The sequence below is a fragment of the Trichoderma aggressivum genome (assembly GCF_033847375.1).
Source record: "Trichoderma aggressivum f. europaeum strain CBS 100526 chromosome Unknown scaffold_002, whole genome shotgun sequence".
NCBI classification, from domain to species: Eukaryota; Fungi; Ascomycota; class Sordariomycetes; order Hypocreales; family Hypocreaceae; genus Trichoderma; species Trichoderma aggressivum.
In genome coordinates, this window is record NW_026946368.1 from 1027204 (window position 1) to 1049477 (window position 22274).

The following is a 22274-nucleotide window of genomic DNA, read 5'->3' on the forward strand; positions in this document are numbered from 1 at the left end:
GTGGGTATGTGACCCAGTTGGCAAAGCACATTGGAGACTACTGGGTATATAGGTAGGTAGGATATCTAGAGCGTGCTCGCTTGGACATGTGAAAAGAAGCGAGAACCAAAGGGCGCATGCATTATATTCAACAAGATGCTCTTCCGGGAACAAAGTAGGGCGATTTCCATACGGCTGCCAGCTCTCTTGACAAGTCGCAGTCTCATTTATTTTGTCCACCAGAAGCTGTCCGCCTTGCAGCCGCCATCTCGCCAATATGCACGATAACCCTTGCACATGATTCTGAGCTGGAGAGCTCGTGATTGGGCCCTTTCAAGGATCGAGTACGTCTTGACATTGGGTCAAACTTCTAGCTCGCCATGATGTCAATCATTCGGCCAAAGGTCGCGTGATGTGATGTAGAAACATCATGTGCAAACCATCAAAGGACCACAAAAAGGGCTTTCTGGAGCTGCAACCATCATAGGCTAAATGCTTGCCTCCGATATTTTCCCGATATCCAATGACAAAGGGCATCAATTTGATATGCTTTGCAACATGACATGATGATGACGACTCAATGGCAAACAAAGTGCTTTGAAAGCAATATATTCATGTCAATGTATCGTATCGAAAAGGCATTCAACAGTATTAAGTAATTCCCGTGACCAAACTTCCGGCAGTACGCATAATGATATTCCAGTGTAAGACGCACGCTCTAATGAAACCAGCAAACCAATCAAACATTAGGCGATCTTAATTGAGCAATCCATCACTCGCTCGACCGCATGATTCCTTTTCGGAACCCCCCCTTGTTGTTGCAGCAGCTATCATAGCAGAGCAAAGCCGACAAACATGCTTCCGAAAAGAACTGCCAATCCATAGGCCCGTCCAACCTCAACCGCAGGAGCTGCCATTGACTTGCCCTTGCCGCTGCCGCTGCCGCTGCCGCTGCTACCACCTCCGGGAGTGTCGGTGAAGATGGTGTCAGGGCCGGCAGTGGTAGAGGTGGCGGCAGGGGTTGTTGTTGTAGCAGTCGAAGTTGAGTTGTAACGCTTAGGATCAGTGGCACCACAAGGGTTATCCTCGGCGCAGTTAGACGCACAAGTGTTGTCCGAGCCACAGGCCGTCCTGCACTGGATCACAAATTCCTGGCAAATGAAGAAGGGCAGTGTCAAGGTGTACTCGGAAATATTGGGCTGCTTGTTGTCACCACAGAGACAGCCAAAGCTCAAGGTATCCTGAAAGAAAATCATCAGCGAAAGGACATCACACGAATGCCGTTATATTCATCAACTTACAGGGCTGCAGTCGTTGACCAATGTCGGCTTGGTCGTGGTCTGCTGGCAAATTATGGGGCAGGTCGACGTTTCAGAACGACACCAGCTCTCTGTACAATGTTAGCATCTGCGTGCCATACCATGATTGCCAAAGGGTATCTCACGTCTTGTGGTCAGAGGAACACTGTCAGGGTCGACGTAGTAGCTCTTCGCATTGGCAAACGAGGCCAAGGCCATCGTGGCGGCGGCAACGGCTGATTTGAAAGACACCATATTGACTGTATTGTACGACGACGGGGAGACGCGTTCGTGAAGTGATACTATTATAAACTATCACGGGGGAATATTAGTGATACGCTTCGCAAGATGTAATTGTCTGGTTGAACGAGAAAAAGATGATGACGGAGAGACAACAAAGACAAGGCAGCAGACGAGGTCCTGTCCTAGACCCCGGCAAAGAAAGGAAGCAGCTCTGTACTCACAAGGTATGGAAACGGCGACCTGCAGGAGAAGTGCGGACCCAAAAGCGAAAGACTGGGAAGGCAAAAGGAGCTCAACAAACGACTCGTTAACGACAGAGATATGGCGGCAGCAGCGAGAAGGAAAGGACAGGATCAAGAAGGATGCATGCCCGGAAGCACTTTTATGAGCTGGCCGGCGGAGGCGACGGAGGTCCGGCACAGAATCTCTCCAGAAGCCCCAAGTGACCAGGGCGGGTGGGAAGCGAGACCAGGAGGCGAGTCTGTCCACCGGCCCCCCCAGCTCAAGCTTTGCCTATCAAGCCAATGGACGCACAAACGGGCAGCTTCGGTATCAGGCTAGCTCAGTTCGTGTTCCTCCACAGCACCGTCTGGGCAGAGCAAACGGGCCCCCCTGTGAGAGGTCTCACCTTTTTGCACGGGTAGGGCATCCATACTGTAAGGTGTATCGTACGGGGAGGTTGCAATGTTGGGTTTGTTCTCGTTCTCGCAGGCGCTGCTAGTGCTAGTAGCACCTGGAGCAAAGGCACCGTGGCGCTGCTGCTACTGCAAATCTCGCACTCAAAATTGGCGACTTTGGCCCTTGCCGGCCTAGTGCCTCCACCATCTCCCCGACTTGTTTATCCAGAGTTCAGTAATAAACGTTCGACGGCCAAAGACTCGACTGTTCGAGTGGCTCAAGCACGAAGCTACAAGTCATCAAATTGCCCGCTAGTGCCCATTAGTAGCGCGCGTTCGCTAGTGGAAAGATCCGAGCTTGCAGTAGCTTCTGCCCCCTTTTGAGCTTCTGGGCGAGCTAGGAAATGAAGCGTCTCTCGCAAAAAAAGGGCACGACGGAGGGAAATCCTACTCGTACAGGGCTTGGAGCGAGCAGCCAGACGCTCCCTTTACTGTACAGCACATTGAGTTGTTGACTGGCATTCCGCCGTGCTACCGTCCACTACCTAATCCTCGCTGCCATGTGCGTCCTCCTGTTTCGTCCAGCACTTCGTACAGGTTGCATTTGCGGGCTCTTTCAAGAAGCCGTCCATGGATCCAACATTACGAGCCCCGGTCATCCAAGCAAGCAGAGGACACTAGCGGCTCTGGAAGGCAGTTGAGTATCGACCCAGGATTCTCCGCTTGACGAGAGCCAGAACCACCCATCCATTCTGTACCGTATCAGTCTCTGAGCTCTTCGTATTCCGCTGTGCTATGCATGCAGATGGAGACCGGGAGCTACAATCGCACTTATGCAGACACTTGCATCCAGTTGACACACGCAGAGACAGGTGAAAATGCTCCGCGTTCTCCGCACACTACTGAACGAGTAGCCTCTGAAGATGGCACAGTGTCGCAACAGCATTCTCGGAAGAATGAGTCGCCTGAAAAGTCACATTCGTGGGGAGATCCACCTGCGCAACCGGGTTACGATCACCACAGCACTGGCGATGCGAGGGGGCGAATATGGGAGAAAGCGTGCATATCTCACCATGCTGCCCCGAGCTTATTGAAGGTTTTTCTCGTCCCTGGTCGCGACAGGGTCTGTGTGCAGTTATAACGGAGAGCCCCCTTCGGAGTGGACGAGGTACAAGGGCAATTTCATGACTTGTCAGACATGCATCCCGGTATGAGGCTCCATTCCTGCTCCCTGCCTAGGTAGGCAGTTGGTTGCTCGGCCTCATTTCTGCACAGACATGCTTCGGATTCGTGGCAAGAGCCAAGCACGGGCTGCTCCGTACCTGTACTCGCTTTTTATGGAGAATCTGCTGCCCAGCATCGCGAAAGCAAGGCTCAAGCGCAAGTCGGAGCGAGCACCCGGATGCAGACAGCACTCTTGATGCAGTGTAATACAAGATAAGGCTCAGGATAGCAAAGATGCCCACCGTGAGCCTGGGAAAGCTTGGCAGATCTTGAAATCTGGGGCAGAGTCAAATTGGAGGGACGAGTTTAATCCAACCCAGCGATTCGCGAATGAGAGACGAGAGACGAGAGCTATGGCGCTGCGCGATATAAGAAGAGGGTCCCGTTTAGAACTGTTCTAGTGTGGGGAATCAAGATGGGCAAATGGGATACGGCTTTTCCCTTCTGCCACATCAGACGACGATCGGTCCAGAGCTACGAGAATTAGCCAGAATGCTCGTACGGGCACAGTGTCGTGTCGTTTCCATATCATTACGAGCATTGCGCTTTGCTTTGGGTGCCAAGACGTGATACGCCGTATCAGACCCAAAGGCATGAATACGACGTACGAAGCGATTTGCCGCCATCAGAATGCCTTCATTACGGAGTAATCGTCGACAGACGGTGAGGCACTGCCTTGTAATCTTACTAGCGTTGATGAAACGGAGTTCTCCTTTAATTTCAACGCAATAACGCGTTGTATTAGCCAAGCAGCTGCTGCTCGTACTCGGTAGATATGACCAGTACTTGTAGCGACTGTTGGCCGAATGATGGTTGTTGGTCACTACCTAGGTAGGTATGTACTCTACCAAGGTGTTCCGTAATGGACTGCCTCATCATACTGGCACATGGAGAGACAGTGGCGACGGGGCACCCTTCAAGATGGACGCTACAGCACCTACTAATGCAATTGATGAGAGATATACGAGTACAGCTAGTGACGGCCAGCATGACCAACAACATGTGAGTCCCACAGATATCAACCCGAGCAAAACCAGCATCTTCGATGTGTCATTTCAAACGGTTCCTCGCTCAGCATCGTTTACTCATGCATTCAACGTGGCCCAGAGATTCGGTTCAGTAGGGCTTGCCCTGGTTCATTCGATTTCGAACGAGAAACATGCGAATTACAGGTGGCCATGAGGAGTCAGCTTAGCATTACTCATCCGGCGACACCGAGAGATGCATTAAGGAGATGATCACCATCAAGAAGCACGGATCTAGTAATCATGTATACTCCGAACAAGAATCTCGATGGATAACTCGCTTCCTGTCTAGCAAGATTCCAAGGCTGTGGGATGACTATACTCGCCTCTTTTGGCGAATGGCCACAGCAGAAAGTACGACTGGTCTGGCAAAAATCGATGGCAAAATGTCAATGCGACTTTCTGCGATATCAGGCATTAACGGGATGGGAAAAGCAAGAGGGCTAAGTCGTGGGTAGAGTTCCATCGCCACCAGGCCGACTAAATCAGCCAGGCAAACCGCTGGTAAGTCGACAATTCGCCGCTGCTCCGGTGCATATCCCGAGTTATTCCCACCTGGTGGCAAGGCCACATTCCCAAGGACTCGAGGGGCTGTGGCTCCTATTCCATGACAGCCCAGGACGCAATCGGATCCTGATAGCAGCATCACCAACACCGCTGGCCCCCAGTAAGATGCCTGGGTTTTTGCCCAGATATCTCCACTCCAGCAAGATCTTTGGGATGTTTCTCTCGCTATACGTAATTGTAACAGCAGATTCCTCCTGGCAGCGGCAGTGCAACTACTTTTACTCTGATGTGTTTACAAAACAATGACACAAGTCCCATCATGCGGGTGGGGGATGAACGGGAGTTGAGCACTAGTTCTCAGAGCCTTTGGTGCTGTGCCTTAATACCTGGTTGTCAAAACAGGGGAAATTCCAGTCTGGGTCTTAAGACCTGGAAGTCGTACTAGATTCCCTACACGCATCTGGTCCATGCTTCTACCCACAAGAGTCGTTCCACAGCTCCTTGAGTCCACCAATTTGTAAATGCTCCTTACTCGCATGCTCGCCACATGGGCTCCTTGACCATGACGATTCCACATGTTAGGTTGTTTAATTTCTGTGGAGCTTCCAAACTTGTTGCAATAACAACAATAGCAACAATAGCATTCTCTATGCATCACACTTTGATGCTATAATTAGCAACTGTTGACTCTCTCATAAAACCCAATTCTCATAGCGAGGGGAGCTCAATGGCTTTTTATTATTTCCGAATAAACCCCACGTTGTGGCAGCTTCTACTGTAGCTGCCGTGGGGAAGGTAGTTACGCCACTATCGGACTATTTGAGGCGACCCGGAGGCCGTGGATGATAACGATAGGCCACAAATCCAAAAGCCGTCCCGTTTGGGGATCTTTGTCTCTTACATCTACCGAGACGCAAAGCATTCTCACATCCATACATCTTGAGCGCAAGCATCGAGTCCACGACAATCCCGGCCCTTCCGATACCAGCGGCAATCTTCTTTCGAATCCCGGCCCTTGACAATCCCGCGCGCAATTACAATTGTTGCCAAGGGGCCTGAGAAATTCTTCCTCAGGACAATACGGGGCCGATAACCGATTCCATAACAAGAGGCAATCTCGATCGATAGCCACGCGAGCTCTACGATTCCTTTCACATGGCTAAATGGCGCCGGCTGTAGACCAGGACCTTGCGCCAGGCGACTTGACGAGCGAGACAGGGTCACGGACGCTTGCCGAGTCCGGCGCAACGGCATCGCCAAATCGCATCCTGAGCAGGTTGGATACGCAATTCTCCTCGGCCAGCGGCTCTCGCGACCGACGCAGCGATGCCGACGACAACGAAGACGAGGCGCTGCGCAATGCGCTCTCTGCGACGACGTCTCCAAGCTCCATGACGTCGCCCCCGCCTTACTGGCCCCATGCCGGCTCGCACCAGCGAACAATCTCCAGCATGTCGGCCGAGTCTATCCTGCCTGTAGGCGCGATAAGGCTATTTGATCGTGACACAAACGACGACGACAGGAACAGCGCGTGTTGGGCGAAGAGCGTGGAGATTACCGACTACATCATCGTCAATGGCAGCAACACAAACATTGGCGCATTTGTCGTGTGGAATGTTCGAGTCGAAACGCTCACTGTAAGTTATCTTCGTCTTTCCTACACGAGCACCCTGGCGCAAATATGCTGCGATTGCGCCTGCGCTGGTTGTTATCGTGTGGATGAGGCAATTGGCTAACGGATGCTTTTTTCCGTTTATATAGGGAAGCTATATGAATATTCGAAAGCGCTACTCCGAGTTCGACGACTTCCGGCAGAAATTGACATTATCATTTCCAAACTTCAAAGCGGCGGTGCCGGAACTACCGCCCAAGAGCGCAATCTTCAAATTCCGGCCCAAGTTTCTAGAGAAGCGCCGAGCTGGACTGCAATATTTCTTAAAGTACGAAGCGTCTCTAGCAATTTCATGCTCCTGTCGTTGCACGGACTGACACACAGGTGTTTAGCTGTATCCTATTAAACCCGGAGTTTTCGGGGTCACCTGTCCTCAATGACTTTCTGTTTGCATAATCACGCGGTATCCTTTTCTTGAACTGTCTTGCTCTGGACACCCTCTTTTTCTTATCTTTTATATCAATTTTTCCCTTTTTTTTTTAATGCACATACCCAAGCAGGTATGGTTTGCCGAAACACCAGAGAAGCACCCCACGTGCAGCCGCACGACGAGCTGGGGAAACGACGTCGAGAGTTTTCCTCTTTGGGTAATATCTTTCTCATCTATTTTGAGCATGTTCTTTGTTCTTGTATTACTACTACAGCCCGGTTTGAGGCTTATGCGCGTCGAAATGGCCTGACTTGTTATGTCGTGTATGATATTCTAAGTATATACTATATACTATAATGTTAATGAGGAATCTTCAATCAAGCTTGTACGGAGTACCGTACAGCCGTAGCGCATGTTGTGTTGAGCGCATGTTACATCGTCGCACACCACCAGACATGAAACTCTCAACACCCTTATTAAAGCGAGACACGCCCGAACTGTTCCATACGATGTTTCGTTGATTCCAAGCCTGTCATGGGCCCCCCCCTTGCGCTTCTAGCCGCTAAACGCTCGATACTACTCTGCTCACTTCAGCCGCTTACTGAAATAAACGCGCTGTGAGATTGAGATCCGCATGCGAAACTACATACGGAGCAGATTCCATACCACCATTCGACTCCGTCTTTCAGTTTCCGGAACCTCGCCGCGCCTGTGCTCCGCTCCGCCCTGCACCGCCTCAAACATTGATGTTATGTTACAGTATGTTGGCTTTCATGGCCCCAGCCGACAAGCCCGCGCTGTTGTTTGGCCGAGAGCGTCCCGCTTCCGAGACAAGAAACACGCAGCAAGGCGGCGCCATCGATGATTGGAATCCTGCCCTATGCCCTTCTTGGCTGGCGCCAACGGAGTTGGGAGATCGACGCACCTCGAGATTTCGGAGGATTCCGCATGCATGCGCCGGATTTGACAGGACCACGCGACTGGCTGTGCCGCCTTGAATACTTGTGCGTTTTCTTTGACGTTACGCAATGACAGTAGAGAGCATGTCCATGCTAATCTTCCGGTTGGTTCTCCCATTCTTGCGTGTCCTGGGCGCAAGTACCACAGAGCAAACACGAGAAAATCACAACGGCACATGCTCGTTTCTCCAAGTACGGAATTGGCCATGTTTCTTGTCCCGTTATTCTGCTGAGACTAAGACAACCTCGAACTTGATAGGGCCCCACGTCACGTCATCTTACTGCATCACTAAGTGTCAATAGTGAGACCAAGTTGAACTGTAATGCCTGTGCTTGGTTTGTGGAATTAATACTCGTACCGAGCTGCAAGTACTCCGTAGTACTGCTAGTATTCCCAACCTCCCTTGTAGCGCACGCTCCAGACGGTAGTTCAAGCCATCAATGATTGTACCCCCCCAGGTCTCGGAACATCCAGAGGCAGTGCTTCTTTGGGCCGCCATGGTTCGTTGACTGGCATCCCGACGCTTTCGGGTCCTTGCGTCACTCCGTCATCAACCAAATGGCACCTATACCCAGTTCAGGGGCCGGCGATAAGTGGTCAGCCTCCGATCAGACATGTTACCTTGTCCAGCACGGCTCGAACTGTTTATTGGGTCCGTAGAGGTGGCCACAGGTCGCTTTTTTTAGTTCTTATCAGTGTCTCAAGGGCCGTCTTCCCGCTTCTGTAGCGCAGCCTGTTTGCCAAGCCAAGCTTGCCAAGTGCTATAAAGCCAGCCGCCGACCTTGGAGTTCATCTCCTCACAGCCCGGAGCCCATCCCGGGCAACCCGAATGTCGACGACAACCTTCAACCCTCCCTTCAACCTCCGAATCGCCTCTAACAACTCAAGTCTTTGATCTCAAAACAGTGACGATAGCTGATTTACTTCCTTTGTTTCCCAGGCCGCTTATGCGACCCCGCAGAAGTAGTCTCCTACGGGAGGTCCCGGGCGCTCTATTGATGTAATGATATAATAACCCACCTGGACGGCACCATGACAACCGCTAGCTTCACCTCGAGCTTCACCACCCTCTCTGCCTCTTCGGCAAAATCGCAGCAATACATGGACTCTTTAGTGCCGCCGTCTCGAGACCAGTTTGAGCGCATTGCCCACGTGCAGGAGGAGAGGGAGGAGGAGATCAGGCAAAGGGTAAAGCACCAGAAGCGAAAATCGCAACAGGAGAGTCGGCGGAGCTTGCAGTCGAATAGAAGCGATGAGAGGAGCGATGCTGCCCGCGTCATCCAGAAGACGTTTCGGGGTTATCGAGCAAGAAGAGAAATGAGTGGGTTTACGCTGGATCCGAGCACGAGATGGATAACTGCCATCCGCGAGGCGCAGTTTCGCGAAACCACGCGCCCTCGAGGTCGATCATTCACCGGCGTAAGCCAAGATACGCTGTCGTCGCTTGGGGATGTTGCCGACTTACACTCATCAACCGCACGGTCAAACTGGAAGAAGCTGGGCATGATTGCGCTTCGGGCCGGCCACGATGATGAGGAGGAAGAGTCGGACTCGGACAGCTCATCGGAATCGAGCAGCTTATCGCCTCGAGAAAAGGAAGAACTGAGGCGACTTCGAGAGGAGGCTAATGCTCGGCGACGGTCAACTGCTCTCACACTCGGGCTTCAGTATTGGTTGGAAATCGTAGACCAGAAGCATCGATACGGCACCAACTTACGCATGTATCACGAGGAATGGCGAAAAGCCGACACCAACGAGAACTTCTTCTACTGGCTTGACTATGGAGAGGGCCGATATATATCGCTTGACACATGTCCACGAGATAGACTGGAGAGGGACCAGGTCCGGTACCTGTCCCGAGAGGAGCGCCAGTTCTATCTTGCCACAGTCGATGATGAGGGTCGGTTATGCTGGGCCAAAAACGGCGAGCCCATCGATACGAGTGAAAAGTACAGAGACAGCATGCATGGCATCGTCCCTGTAGACGATCCGACGCCACCGTACCGGCCGATTCTGAACCCAAATCCTTATGCCGATTCAGCCAGCGGATTGGCCTCGAACACATCGACCGCATACGGAGAGTCGAACCCCGAACAGCATCGCGCAGACAAGTACATCAACCCGCCACCCGAACAGCGTGATATCAAAAAGGTCAAGCAGTTTTCCGCCACGACGACTCTGAACAAAATTCTGCGCAAGACCGTCAAGGACGGCACGTGGATCTTTGTCGCCGACACAAACTTTAGGCTTTACATAGGCATCAAGCAGGCTGGTGCCTTTCAGCACTCGTCGTTTCTCCAGGGTGCTCGCATATCCGCTGGAGGACTCATCGGGATCAAGGAGGGCAAGCTCAATTTCCTGTCACCGCTGAGCGGGCACTATCGCCCTCCGACGGCGAATTTCCGCGCCTTTCTTCGGAGTCTCAAGGCTGAAGGCGTCGATGTGGGGCACGTGCCGATTTCAAAGGCGTATGCCGTCCTTTTGGGCCTGGAGACATATACCAAGACGCGGCGTGTGGGCAAAGACCTTGTGCACAAGATGATTCACGGCAAAAACAAGGCGGTTCATCCAAAGCAGATGAAGAGGAAAAAGGAGGAAGAAAAAGACATGAGCAAAAGTGCTCAGAGGGAGAGGCAAGTCGTGGAGGAGGAAAAACGGCAAGCGGAAGCCGAGAGGCAGGCTCATGTGGAAGAAGCTGCCATGAAGGCAATGGAAAAGCTGCATATTGTGCCTACAGCAGCTGGCCAGGACTCTCCAAAGAGGACTGTCACATATCTATAAAGGCAAAGCATCATTTTATTCTGGTTGGGCATTTGGTTAGGCATAGGTAGTCCTGTTGGACCTGTTCTGTACGTATAAATACCCTGGGACTTGTTCGGGCCAAGTCATTGTTGCTCATGGAGGAATACATCATCATACTTTGGGTACAGGTATCTGGAGGAGCGAATTGATATTTTGGACATTTTGGACATTGAGCGTGCGCTTTCCTCTCTACCCGGTAGCAGCCCAAGAGCATCAAATTCTAATGCTGCAACGAAAAGAGATAAAGGCACTGAATCAAGTCGTATGGATCTCGGTGGACGTCCAGCAGAAATTGAATGTTAGGGTCGATGGTTGGGGCTGTTCATATTTGTAAATACCTAGATGGATTCAATTCTAATAATTGAAATCCCTGGAATTGATGACTGAAATCTTCCACAGAACACCAAGATCCTGCCCATGCTTAGATAGCTGGAAGCTTCAGAGCCGCCCCGACGTAATAGGATCACATATCAATTGAGCGCACATTGATGCTAAAGCCGTGGTGGATCACTACAAGAAGCTTCAAGTGCCCTGTAAAGGGGGCTGAGCGCCACTAAACTTAGGGAGCAGTTCGCTATAAAGGCGCCCCCGAGCCACCTGTGAGGGGGTAAGAGCTACCGGGACCACTCGCTAGAAGCTCCCCAAACTCCATGACGCGCAGGCGCTAGAGCGCCCCCTTCCGCCCAAGAAGAAAGAAAGAAAAAAAAAAAAAAAAACCTGCCCCGGGCGCAGAGGGAGAAATAGTTGACAGTTGAGAGTTGTCACGTCGCACGAAACAAATCGGCATCGGTGCATCGAGCAAAAACATCGAGGCAACGCGTGTCCCGACAGCGACAGCGCCCTCTGCAGCGGACCTGAAGAAACATGACTGGCGTTCCCCTGCTTGCCAATGGCCTCCATCACCCGCTCCAACCGGCGAGCTGAGGGCCTTCACCTCTATGACCGTAACGTGAACGCCAGCCCCCTCACGCGCTCGGGGCCTGGGCCAAACTCCTTCCACCACGGCGCTGCGGCGGGCGGTCGCACAAAGCGAGCCCTCGACGTGGCCGAGCGCGAGTTCGAGGCCATCCGGCACAAGAAGACGAGAATCGCCGTCGAGATTCTCGCAAAGCCCCAGCTGCCTCTCGAAACTGTGAATGTACAACCGCCGATACCGCGACGAGCCACTGTGGCGAGCAGCGCAAGTAGGCAGCCCGTCCCCCCTGTGCAGCCCACCAAGCCAGCGGCGCCCATATCCGCAGAACCGGAGCCGCACAACGCCAGCCTGACGAAGCACCAGGCCAAAGTAATAAATGGCATAAAGCACGAGCTGGATCGCCTACAGCCCAGCCACGACGATACCAAGGAGCAGGGCCGCAAGCTGCGGTCGCAGGAGGCGACCAGGTTCAAGAGCGACCTCTCTGCCTACTTCCCGGACTACGACGAAGTGATAGGCAACGACCCCAAAGCAGAACGTGAGCAGCCCCCCCTACCTCTCTACCAACCTACCTCGGACATGACCCTGCCATCTCGTGCTTTTTGCTATTCTGACATTGGACTGACCAGCTGATGCAGATTTGCTTAACCCCGAGACGCCCATCATCATTATCGATACCGGTCTGTCGCGCGCGATTCCTGATGCTCAACGCACAGCGCTCCGACCCCACCACCAGAACCCAAGTGGCGTCGATTTCCCCGTCAGAGGATACGGCGATGCCCTATTCATTGACGTATTCGACTCCCAACGCATCGATTTTGGCTTCCTAGAAGCTCAACACAAGAACAAGAATATTGAAGACCCCTTACCTGATGGCCTGTTTGAGCCAATCCATAAAAAGGCAGAGAGGGTTGAACGGTCGATCCGCAATACCGAGAAAGGTCGCGCACAGCATGAGAAAGACCAGATCATTCGGCTCCTTGAGGGCCTCCAGGGCCACGACTGGCTAAGAGTCATGGGTGTTAGTGGTGTTACCGAAACGAAAAAGAAGAAGTTTGAACCGGCCAGGATGCACTTCATCAAGGGCTGTCAGGCTATACTGGCCAAGTTTCGTAACTGGAACCTGGAGGAGAAGCGGCGGAAGCTCGAGAAAGAGAGGGCTCTCGCAGAGAGGGCGGAACAAGAAGAGGAATCCGACAATAGCGATGAAGAATCTCAACAAAGGGAAGATGGCCATTCCAGGGAGAGTGACGAAGAAGATGAAGAAGATGAAGAAGAAGAGGATGAAGGCGAAGACGAGGCTGAAGAGGATGAGCCTTCGCAAGATGATGCTAGCGAGACGTCCTCGCCAGCCAAGCAGCTGCGACGAGAGGCCAGGGCGAGATCAAAATTGGCGGCCAAAAACTCCAACAAGTCACGGCCAGCCAGCAAACCCACACCTCCAACAAAGCCTCCAGAGCCCCCCAAGGAGTTCAAGTCCTTCTTCACCAAGAAGTATGAGCGTGAAAGCGCGCTTAACCGGCAGAGACGAGCCGGAAGGAAAGTCCTCGCCTGGGGCCATCCAATCCCTGACATAATCGAAGCCGACTTCGCCTTGCCAGAGGAGTATCGGAACGAGGAAACACTAAAGGCTCGTGAGAGGAAGAAGCGCAGGGATAGGCGAGAGCGGCGGACTTCGAAATAACATTGGCATCAATTGCTACGGGCGTCACCCGGGGGAGGCTTGGAAGAACAAAATACAAATGGCGTCTAAGGATCTGATTTGCAGGGCGTTTGGCGGTTAAGGTCATCGAGAGGAGATTTAAGTAGCTCATGTATGTAAGATTAGTACCAAGGCAGTATGGGGGTTATAGTACCAAGCAATAATGCATCAGAGATTATGGAGGTGCGAAGTTATCAGGTTGGAACAAATAAAGTTTCTTAAAAACAAAACCAAAAGAAGAAATAAAATCCTCTAAAAACAAGAGCAAGAAATCGCAATAAACTTGGACAATGTGAAGCCATTGAGAGAACAATTGTAGAATTGAAAGAAAAAGGATAAATAACGTAGTAGTGGTGAGAGAAAATATGGGAGCGTCACTGGATTCGGCCCATTCCGGATATTTTGCGGCGCTGGGGACTTGAGTTTGAGATTGAGCCAGTCGGAAACCACAATCCGCTGCTAGGTGGCCCGTGCTTCTCGAGCTTCTCTCTCTCTCTCGACGCGCGCCACCTCTGGCAACAATTTGTTCAGCAAACTGCTAGTATCGTCACCTTCACCTCTCCAAGCTCTGCTTTTCCAGCGTCTTTCTTTTCAACGCACCGGCGTTTTGCGATTTAGTTACACCGACTCGTGTCCTTTTCAGTGGCGCCGTTTCTGCCGCCGCAGCTCTCCTTGCGACCTACCGCAGCCTCAACCTTCATTGGCGACGGGATCCAGATGCGATGCTGATCTGAGAGCCTCACTTTCGTCTCAGATGCGCCCGCACCGATTTGGCCGACCTCGATGCAGTGACTTTGAGATTTAAGCTCGCTGGAGCCGCGCCGCTCTTCCACTTCCCTCTTCTCTCCAACTTCTCGCTACCACCGCCATGACTACACTTCCCAGCGGCTCCAACTCAACGCCCGACATGGAGGAGCAGACAGCATCGCAGCATCCCCTGCTGGATGGGCGGGATGGCCTTCCTCCCATCGAAGACCGGTCGATCCTCGGGTTCTCAGTTTTCAAGCAGGAAGTAAATCTCGAGGTCAACTTTCGAGATCGACGCATCGATGGCACGACGAATATTTTCATTGTTACCTTCGCCGATAGACCCGTCGAAGAAATCCTACTCGACGCTGCCCAATGCGAAATCGATACAAATAACATCACCGTTACTGAAATGCGAGAGGTGGATGGGGAGCCCGTCGAAGGTCAGAAGCGTAAGGTGACTGCTGAATACCACGACCCTTACCAGAAACTCGTGCACCCCAAGGGTTGGAACTGGACAGCCGACCACCATGATCTACGGCGTATCCGCGCTCGTTTGATTTTCCACAGCCGCAAAGCCGACGTACCCGCCGAGAATAGAACACTCGCGGGCTCGACGCCGACCTACGGCTCGCTCAAGTTGAATTTCCGTGGCAAAGGAGAGCAAGAACGACCAAGATTGATCATAAGAAAATCAATGTCGAATCTGGATGCCGTGGAAAAACCTCACAAGCAATTCAAGATCACTATACCGTTTACGAACAAGAACCCCAGAGACGGCCTGCACTTTGTTGGCGTCGATCCTCTGGACAACAGGTTCACGCACATGTACACTCGCCATTCGATCCAGCCGGGAACTGCGTGCTGCATTTTCCCCTGTGTTGACGATCACGGCGCTCGGTGTGATTGGAGGATATCCATCAAATATCCACGAACCCTCGGTGACGCCCTCCAACAGGCTCTGGCGACCAAGAAAGATGGGCCATCTCACAACGGCGTGGAGAAGGCTCAAACTGATGGCAATGATCTACACTTCAAACTCGCCGAGGAGGATAAGCTGCGAGAAATGTCCGTTGTCTGCTCTGGTTTCCTTATGGAAGAGACAGTTGATCCCGAAGACGACCATAAAAAGATTATGATCTTTGAGCCGGAGAAGATGGTCTCTGTGCAAAAGCTGGGCTTTGCCATAGGTCCCTTTGAGCACATCAACCTCTCGTCAGAATCGAGAACCGAAGAGGATGAGGTGAAACTTGGAATGAGTGCTTTGAAAATTCACGCCTACTGCTTACCCGGCCGGGCGGATTGGGTTCGCAACACTGCTGCAGCTTTGACTATGGCTGCCGACTTCTTTACTTATACCTTTGCCAAGTACCCATTTGGCAATTTCAAACTCTGCTTCCTTGATGACATGGTCGAGGACACGGTGGTCTTGCACTCGCTGGCCTTTATCAGCAACCGACTGTTGTATCCTGAGGATATTATCGATCCCGAGATTGAGACGACGAGGAAAATCGTTCATACTTTAACCTCGCAATGGATTGGGATCAACATGATCCCCAACACGCGCAACGACATGTGGCTTGTGGTTGGCATTGCTCATTACATGACGGACCTGTTCATGAAGAAGCTCTGCGGCAACAACGATTATAGATTCCGAATGAAGATGATGGCGGACAAACTTGTCGAGTTGGACGTCAACCGACCTTCATTGTCAGATCTTGGGCCTAACCTTCATTTGGGCGAATTTGAGATGGAGTTCATGGCACTCAAGGCACCCATTGTGTTTTTTATCCTTGACAAGCGGCTTAGCAAAGCGTCGGGCGGCCATGGATTGACTCGCATTCTGCAGAAACACTTGACTAGGGCTCAGATTGAGGGCAGTGATAAATTTCTCGTCCTGGATTCGGAAAAGTTTAGAGCCACGTGCGAAAAGGCTGCTAAGTACCGCCTCGAGAGCTTCTGGAACCAATGGGTATACAGCTCTGGCTGTCCACGTTTTGATGTCAAGGCTAAATTCAATAAGAAGAGGCTTTGTGTCGAGTTGATGTTGATACAGGTACAGCACCAGACCAGCAAGAAAACGGAACTGAGCAGAGATGAATTCTTAAGAGCTATCAAAGAGCGCAGGGCGGACCTCAAGACTGGTGAGGTGCAGCCGTTGTTTACTGGACCCATGACTGTCCGGATACACGAGGCTGATGGAACGCCGTATGAACACATTTTGGAGATCCGAGAAGATGCCACTCGTTCTACCAAGTTTGAAATTCCATACAATACTAAATATAAGCGCTTAAAGAGGACGCGCCGGATGAAGGAGAAGCACAATGCTGGAGCTAGTATGGAAATCCCTGAAAATACCGACGATGCGCTTCTTTACTGTCTGGGAGATGTTCTTCAAAGCCCAGAAGATCTTCGTGACTGGGAGTTGATAGAATGGGACCCGGAAACTGAGCGAAAGATGGATCAGGAGTCCTATGAATGGATCCGAGTCGACGCCGATTTTGAGTGGGCATGCAGCATGAACAGAACTCTCGAGCCGTACATGTATGTGTCCCAGCTTCAGCAAGACAGGGACGTTGTTGCTCAACAAGATGCGATGCTGTATCTATCAACCGGCCCTCTTCATCCGATCGCATCGGGGTTCCTCGTGAGAACGCTTGTTGATCGCCGCTATTTCCACGGGATTCGCACCATGGCGGCGCAAGCCCTCACCAGGCAAGCCAACATCAAAGACATCCCGATGCTGGGACTGCGGCAGTTGATGCGGGCTTTTCGCGACATGTTTTGCTACGACCAGACGAACCAGCCTCTTCAAAACGACTTCTCGGACAAGCGACAGTACAATGTCCGGTGTTCAATCATCAAGGCCATTTCCGAGGTTAGAGATGTTACAAACTACTGTCCATTCGAAGCCCGGCAGTTTATCTTGGACCAGCTGCTCTTCAACAACAACGAGAACAACCCGTATTCTGATCATCATTACATTGCCAAGCTGGTTGAAGCGCTGGCCACTTCACTCATCCCGGCTCAAGCAGACGAGTGGTTCAAACGCCAAGTCAAAATACCCACTGATGAGGAACGCCAGTTTCTTGATGAGGCAATGGAGCAGATTGAACGTGTCCTTAGGCGTGACGAGTGGACGAACTCCTACCAGAACATATGGACCATCGCTGGGTTGGATGCCAAGCAGCGTCTCATGAAGGCAGAGGTAATACCAACAAATTACGCCGATTTTGGCCAATATCTACTAGACGGAACCCATGATCTTATTCGTATCAAATGCTTCGAGGCTCTGATTGACCTCGGGGCACTGATGGATCCGACAGTATTCACATTTTTATTCTACTCACTCATGACGGACCGATCGCCCTTTGTTCGGGACAAACTTATCCAAGCGGTGGCTCGAGGGCTTGCTGCCATTGCATTCGGTGAATACTCAAAGGCCGTTAAGAACGAGCCTGCTCCGGATGAAGCAGACGCTTTGCTACTTATTCAAGATAGTGCAGAAGAAGTTGCTGCCAGAAAGGAAAAGTTTGCTCGAAAGGAAAACCTCGACGCCGCGCTCAAGGCTTTGAGGAAGGAAATGGAAGAGACGTATGCTGCCGATGAGAGGCATTACAGCACTGCTATGCGCAAGGCGCTGGATCACCCCAACCTCGGAAGGGCAGAAATAGAGTCCCTCCTTGATCTGGCAGCTATGATGTTCGAAGAAGCTACAAGCTGGGTGCTCACCCTCAACTTGCCCAAGGGATGGAGGGTGGAGCGTCCGGTACAGCAGCTCTCTGATCGGGTGAGTTAACATAAATTCTTCACCCCCCCTTTTATTACTAGATGGCTTACTAACTGGGGATAGTTGATGATGAATTTCAAGTCTTATTACAAGACGAAGCTCAAGAATGCGGTGCCTCCACCACGGCCTCCTGTGCCAGAGGCCAAATTGCCCCCGCCCATGCCAAAGGCATCATCGATCAAGATCAATACCAAGGCCGCACAGCCATTACCATCGCCTCGGCCTACACCTGTTTTGAATCCAACACCTCCTAGTGACACAATAGTCGCTGCTTCTGTAGCCTCTCGTCCAGCTAACAGCAATGGCGTCCCTGCTAAGCCCACCGTCAAATCGGAGTTTCAAGCTGGTGTACTGGCTAAACGACCTAGGCCAGAAAAGGGCGATGGTGTCCCGGCATCGAAGAGGCCCAAGGTGGAATCGCAGCCGTCAAACCTGGATAAGATTCCTGGGGTTCCCCCGAAAAAGCGTCGTATTGTCACTCTGAAAACTTCCAATCCTAAACGGCTTGCTGTGATTCTTGGTGAATCAAAGAGTGCTTCAACCGCTTCTGCCATTCCTGGCAGGACCGCTCTGCCGTCTGCACCCTCCAAGGAACAACAGAATTCCTTTGGGTCAGCTAAGGACACGAATGCACCGAAGCCTCCGCGTAAGCCGCTACCTTCTGGAGATGCGGTGAGAAAGCCTCTGCCAACAGGTGGCTCATCGGCAAGCCTCCCAGGTCCTACGACGAGCAAAATATTCGCAAAACATCGTCCTCCCATGCCTGGGCCGAAATTGTCGCACAGCAAATCACCAAGCAAGTCGCCGAGCAAATCGGCTACTCCGCCGGTGCCAAATCAGACTGCAGCACCGGTGGCAGCGGCGGCAACGGCAGCAGCAGTGGCGGCAGCAGCCGTACCGAGTGCACGCCCCAAGATTAAAATCATCAGAAAGCCTCAACCAACACAGCCGCCTCCCTCTTGAATCGTTGCTGTCCGCATGAGCGAGGAACAGCGGAACGGATGACTTGGAAAGACGAAACCTAGAGAAACCTCGAAAGTCTTGCACATTGTTCTATCCGACGAAAGCGCAACGATGACGTTGACTGAGAACTGATACAATAGTAAACTCGTTTAAAAAAACAAATACAAATGTGGGAGGGTTACTTGATTTACGCATGGAAAACTGTGGAATTCGTATATTTGATACCTTTTTTTCTTCTTCCTTCTTCAAAAGCACTCTTCAGAAAGTTTCTTCCGATTGTGCTTTTTTTGGCATTATTCTGGCGTTTATGGGGGGGGGGGGGGGGTGGTGACGATGACAATGCTTTTTAGGAAGTTGGCGGTCACGAAGTTGAAGATGATCAGGATGGGAAGAGGACACGGGTAGGCGGTAATATGCGTATGTTATAGAAAACAATGCGACAGCCTCATGATATGACTTGAATGCATGTGTTCAAACGATGGATATTTGACGCCTATTTCCCATGTATCTCTGTCTCTTCAATCTTGCCAGAATGGACAGACCTCTAGAGTAAATGTTGAACACTCACATCATTGCAATCTTGGTGGCCAATGGGCGCAAAAGAGTTTACCTTTGGCCTTGGCCCGTATCTTTGTCTATCTTTATAGGGTATATAATGAATAACTGGCGTAATTGGAACAGTTTCCCGCCATATCTCCAAGAGTATGCATATCCAGTGTTGGTCTTGTAACCAAGATTTTTTCTTCTTCTGGCCGCTGCTTTCAATCCGCTGAGCAAATAGGTTCAATTTTGTCTCCTTACGCTTTGGCATCTTCTTCTCTGCCCCAACGTGCGGTCTCGTCACCGTCTTTCCATTCTTGTTCCACGTAGCCAATTTGCTGCTTGACCTTTTGAACCGTCTCCTTGTCACCAGTGTTCTTACCGGAATTGTCACTATTTTATTTTCAAGTAAGCCGACTGTTGCATTAAACGGGCGTTGCGCGCTTCACGGGGTACTCACCTAATCTTGACGGCCGGCCGACCAGCAGCCGAGCTGAGCTTGATGACAATGTTCAGCGGCACAGACTTTGTGCCAGTCTTGAGGTGCGTAAAGTCGTTTGTTAAATAGGTGCCAACACCAAATGTAGGCTGAAAGCCGTACTTGTGGGACACTTCCAGATACTCCAAGCAGCGGTCGATGTTGAGTGAGTCAGAAAACACAATGATCTTCTTATCCTTGATACCCTGTCCATCATAGTAATCACGTAGAAGCTTGACATACTCGGCAGGATCACCCGAGTCTTGTCGCACTCCCGCAAACATCTCAGCATATGTCTTCATGCTTCCGTCAGCCTTCTGGAAGACTTCAGGGCCGAATCCGCCGTCGACTGGACGAATGGGCAAGCTAAAGGCCCTGAGGAATTCCTGAGTGCCAAAGGTGTCTGTCAGAGCAATGGACAGGTTGGTGCCGAAAGAGCTGACCCAGTGGCGCAGGGCCTCTTCTGTCGCCTTGGTGTAGTCATTGGTTATGGCAGCAATTCCCATAAACCACTCATGAGCTACCGTTCCGACAGGAGGGATGCCGAATCGCATGGCTAGGTGCACATTGCTCGTTCCCGTCAGCTTTCCAGGAAAGCCCTTTGCGGTCGCTTCCTTGGATGCCTTGACTAACCCGCGGAACACCAGGGCCTGGGTGTGGTAATCGCGGCGTCTACGGGTCCCAAACTCGGACGTGGTGCACCCAGCCTCCAGTAGGCGCAAGCCCTTTTCAAAAGCCTTTTCCTCTTGTCCTTCGTAGTTCCAGTCCGTGTCCATGAAGCGGAAATAGGCCTCGGATGTCAGCGCCAGGATGGGGATCTCATAAAGGATCGTGTCGGACCACGTGCCCTTGATCTCCATGTGGACGTCGCCAACGTCAGAATCCGAGCCCGAGTCATCCCCGACGGGGCTGAAGGTTGTCAGGACCTGCTCTCGAGGTCGCAGCCGGAACTCTTTGAGGAATTCGAGGTAGTCAGCAGCCAGATACTTGCAGTGCTCCTGCAGGAATCGGTACTCTTCGTCAGACAGGGAGATGTTGCCGAGCTCTGTCGAGATGAGTCAGTACACATGCGCAGCTGACAATTCAAGGAAGAGCAATGGGAAAGCAAAGCACTCACTTCGGATCTGCTCTTCTAGCCACTTGAAAGCGGCCCTGGAGAGCCTCTTGTCGGGGGTTCTGTTAGTGAAGGCGTAGGTCACGGGCACGTCCTTGAAGAACTTGAAGACGGCGCATTGCATCGTCAGCTTATACAGATCCGTGTCGAGGAAGGAGATGACTCCCTCGGGGAAGGGCGACGAGCTGTTGAAATCCATGGCTGGAGATCAAAATCTAAAGCAGGATGCAAAAGGGACAGTTTGTGGCGGCGAGGTGATTTATAGAGAGTTGTCGCAAAAGTTCAAAATGGTTGTTTTGGGTTAAGTTGGTTAAGGTTCAGCTATGTTTGGCGGGGGTCTGAAGTGATGAGAGTGCCGCTGATAAATTGCCTAGGAACTACTAACTACCTTAAGGAGCTATCGAAGTTACCGGCGCTCCGTAGCCGGGACGAGTCGATTCGGATTTCGAGAGCAACGTGCCTGGTATATACGAGAATTAAACGGCCACCAGGGTAGTACATCATAGTTACATGCTAGCAATTTTGCTTGTTTCAGGGTTGCTGCCTAGCAGGAGCTACTAACTTGGATCCTGTCTCACCTTTTGGTATCAAATTGTATTAAGGTACAGGTACTAACAGTATTGATAACATTTCATTGTCTTCTCGTCAAGTGTTGGGTACATAGTTACTGCTGAGCCTCTTCCGTAAACACCGCATGGGAGGTAATTAGGTAATGGTGGTACGAGTAAGTCAAGAGGTGCTAGCAAAACCCAGATTCTGTCTGATCCATAGCTAAAATCCGTGAGAATAGCTGATGTACTGCCTATATGGCCTAGCACCTACCGAAGCGAGCGGCATCCAAGGGATGGATGGACGATGGATCAAATGCTAAATTGACCTCTAAAAACGTCTCATCCTCCCTGATACTACTCTGCCTAGCTGCATAGTAATGGATCAATATTCTTGTGCCTACCAATGCACGCCCTACGCTTGCCAGTTCTCCCGAGGGCTGATATGAGCATCAAATGATCCCCTAGCTTGTTTGCGCTCCTGGTGGGCTGCATGATATCATGTCGCACCGCTGGCGCCGAATTCCGCAGCTCCAGAATCAGATAAGGGACAAACGATAATCCGAGCCACCTAGCATTGCCGAACGCCTTGCTGTGAGGGATGAATTCCGCTTCCCAGCGCTTATCAGCACGTGACGCAGAATCCTCCGCGGCAAGGCCAGGCGATGGCCGTCAGATCTCGTCACCCTCTCAGTTCGGAGCTACCTACTTACACCTAGATTTGCACCGGTACAAGTTTTGTGTGGTCTTCAGGTTTTTTCTCTTGTAGCTTTTGCCGC

At 51.5% G+C, this 22274-nt stretch overlaps 6 protein-coding genes across 6 annotated transcripts; 4 read left to right on the plus strand and 2 right to left on the minus strand.

Annotated features, from left to right (window-relative positions):
* Positions 1-809: 809 nt before the first annotated feature.
* Positions 810-1532, minus strand: Triagg1_1115 (uncharacterized protein; the record flags this gene model as incomplete). The annotated part of the gene is made up of 3 exons (XM_062904882.1): positions 810-1220; positions 1281-1369; positions 1424-1532. 3 exons carry the CDS (start codon positions 1530-1532, stop codon positions 810-812), a joined length of 609 nt encoding a protein of 202 aa, XP_062760339.1.
* Positions 1533-6056: 4524 nt separating this feature from the next.
* Positions 6057-6961, plus strand: Triagg1_1116 (uncharacterized protein; the record flags this gene model as incomplete). Its single annotated transcript, XM_062904893.1, has 3 exons — positions 6057-6530; positions 6655-6833; positions 6898-6961. 3 exons carry the CDS (start codon positions 6057-6059, stop codon positions 6959-6961), a joined length of 717 nt encoding a protein of 238 aa, XP_062760340.1.
* A 1966-nt stretch (positions 6962-8927) lies between these two features.
* Positions 8928-10676, plus strand: Triagg1_1117 (uncharacterized protein; the record flags this gene model as incomplete). The annotated part of the gene is made up of 1 exon (XM_062904905.1): positions 8928-10676. The coding sequence occupies one exon, from the start codon at positions 8928-8930 to the stop codon at positions 10674-10676; it is 1749 nt and encodes a 582-aa protein (XP_062760341.1).
* Positions 10677-11586: 910 nt separating this feature from the next.
* Positions 11587-13297, plus strand: Triagg1_1118 (uncharacterized protein; the record flags this gene model as incomplete). The annotated part of the gene is made up of 2 exons (XM_062904916.1): positions 11587-12151; positions 12243-13297. The coding sequence occupies 2 exons, from the start codon at positions 11587-11589 to the stop codon at positions 13295-13297; spliced, it is 1620 nt and encodes a 539-aa protein (XP_062760342.1).
* An 886-nt stretch (positions 13298-14183) lies between these two features.
* Positions 14184-18772, plus strand: Triagg1_1119 (uncharacterized protein; the record flags this gene model as incomplete). The annotated part of the gene is made up of 3 exons (XM_062904927.1): positions 14184-17852; positions 17916-18463; positions 18520-18772. The coding sequence occupies 3 exons, from the start codon at positions 14184-14186 to the stop codon at positions 18770-18772; spliced, it is 4470 nt and encodes a 1489-aa protein (XP_062760343.1).
* An 840-nt stretch (positions 18773-19612) lies between these two features.
* On the minus strand, positions 19613-21146 carry Triagg1_1120 (uncharacterized protein; the record flags this gene model as incomplete). The annotated part of the gene is made up of 3 exons (XM_062904938.1): positions 19613-19748; positions 19816-20878; positions 20951-21146. 3 exons carry the CDS (start codon positions 21144-21146, stop codon positions 19613-19615), a joined length of 1395 nt encoding a protein of 464 aa, XP_062760344.1.
* Positions 21147-22274: the final 1128 nt, after the last annotated feature.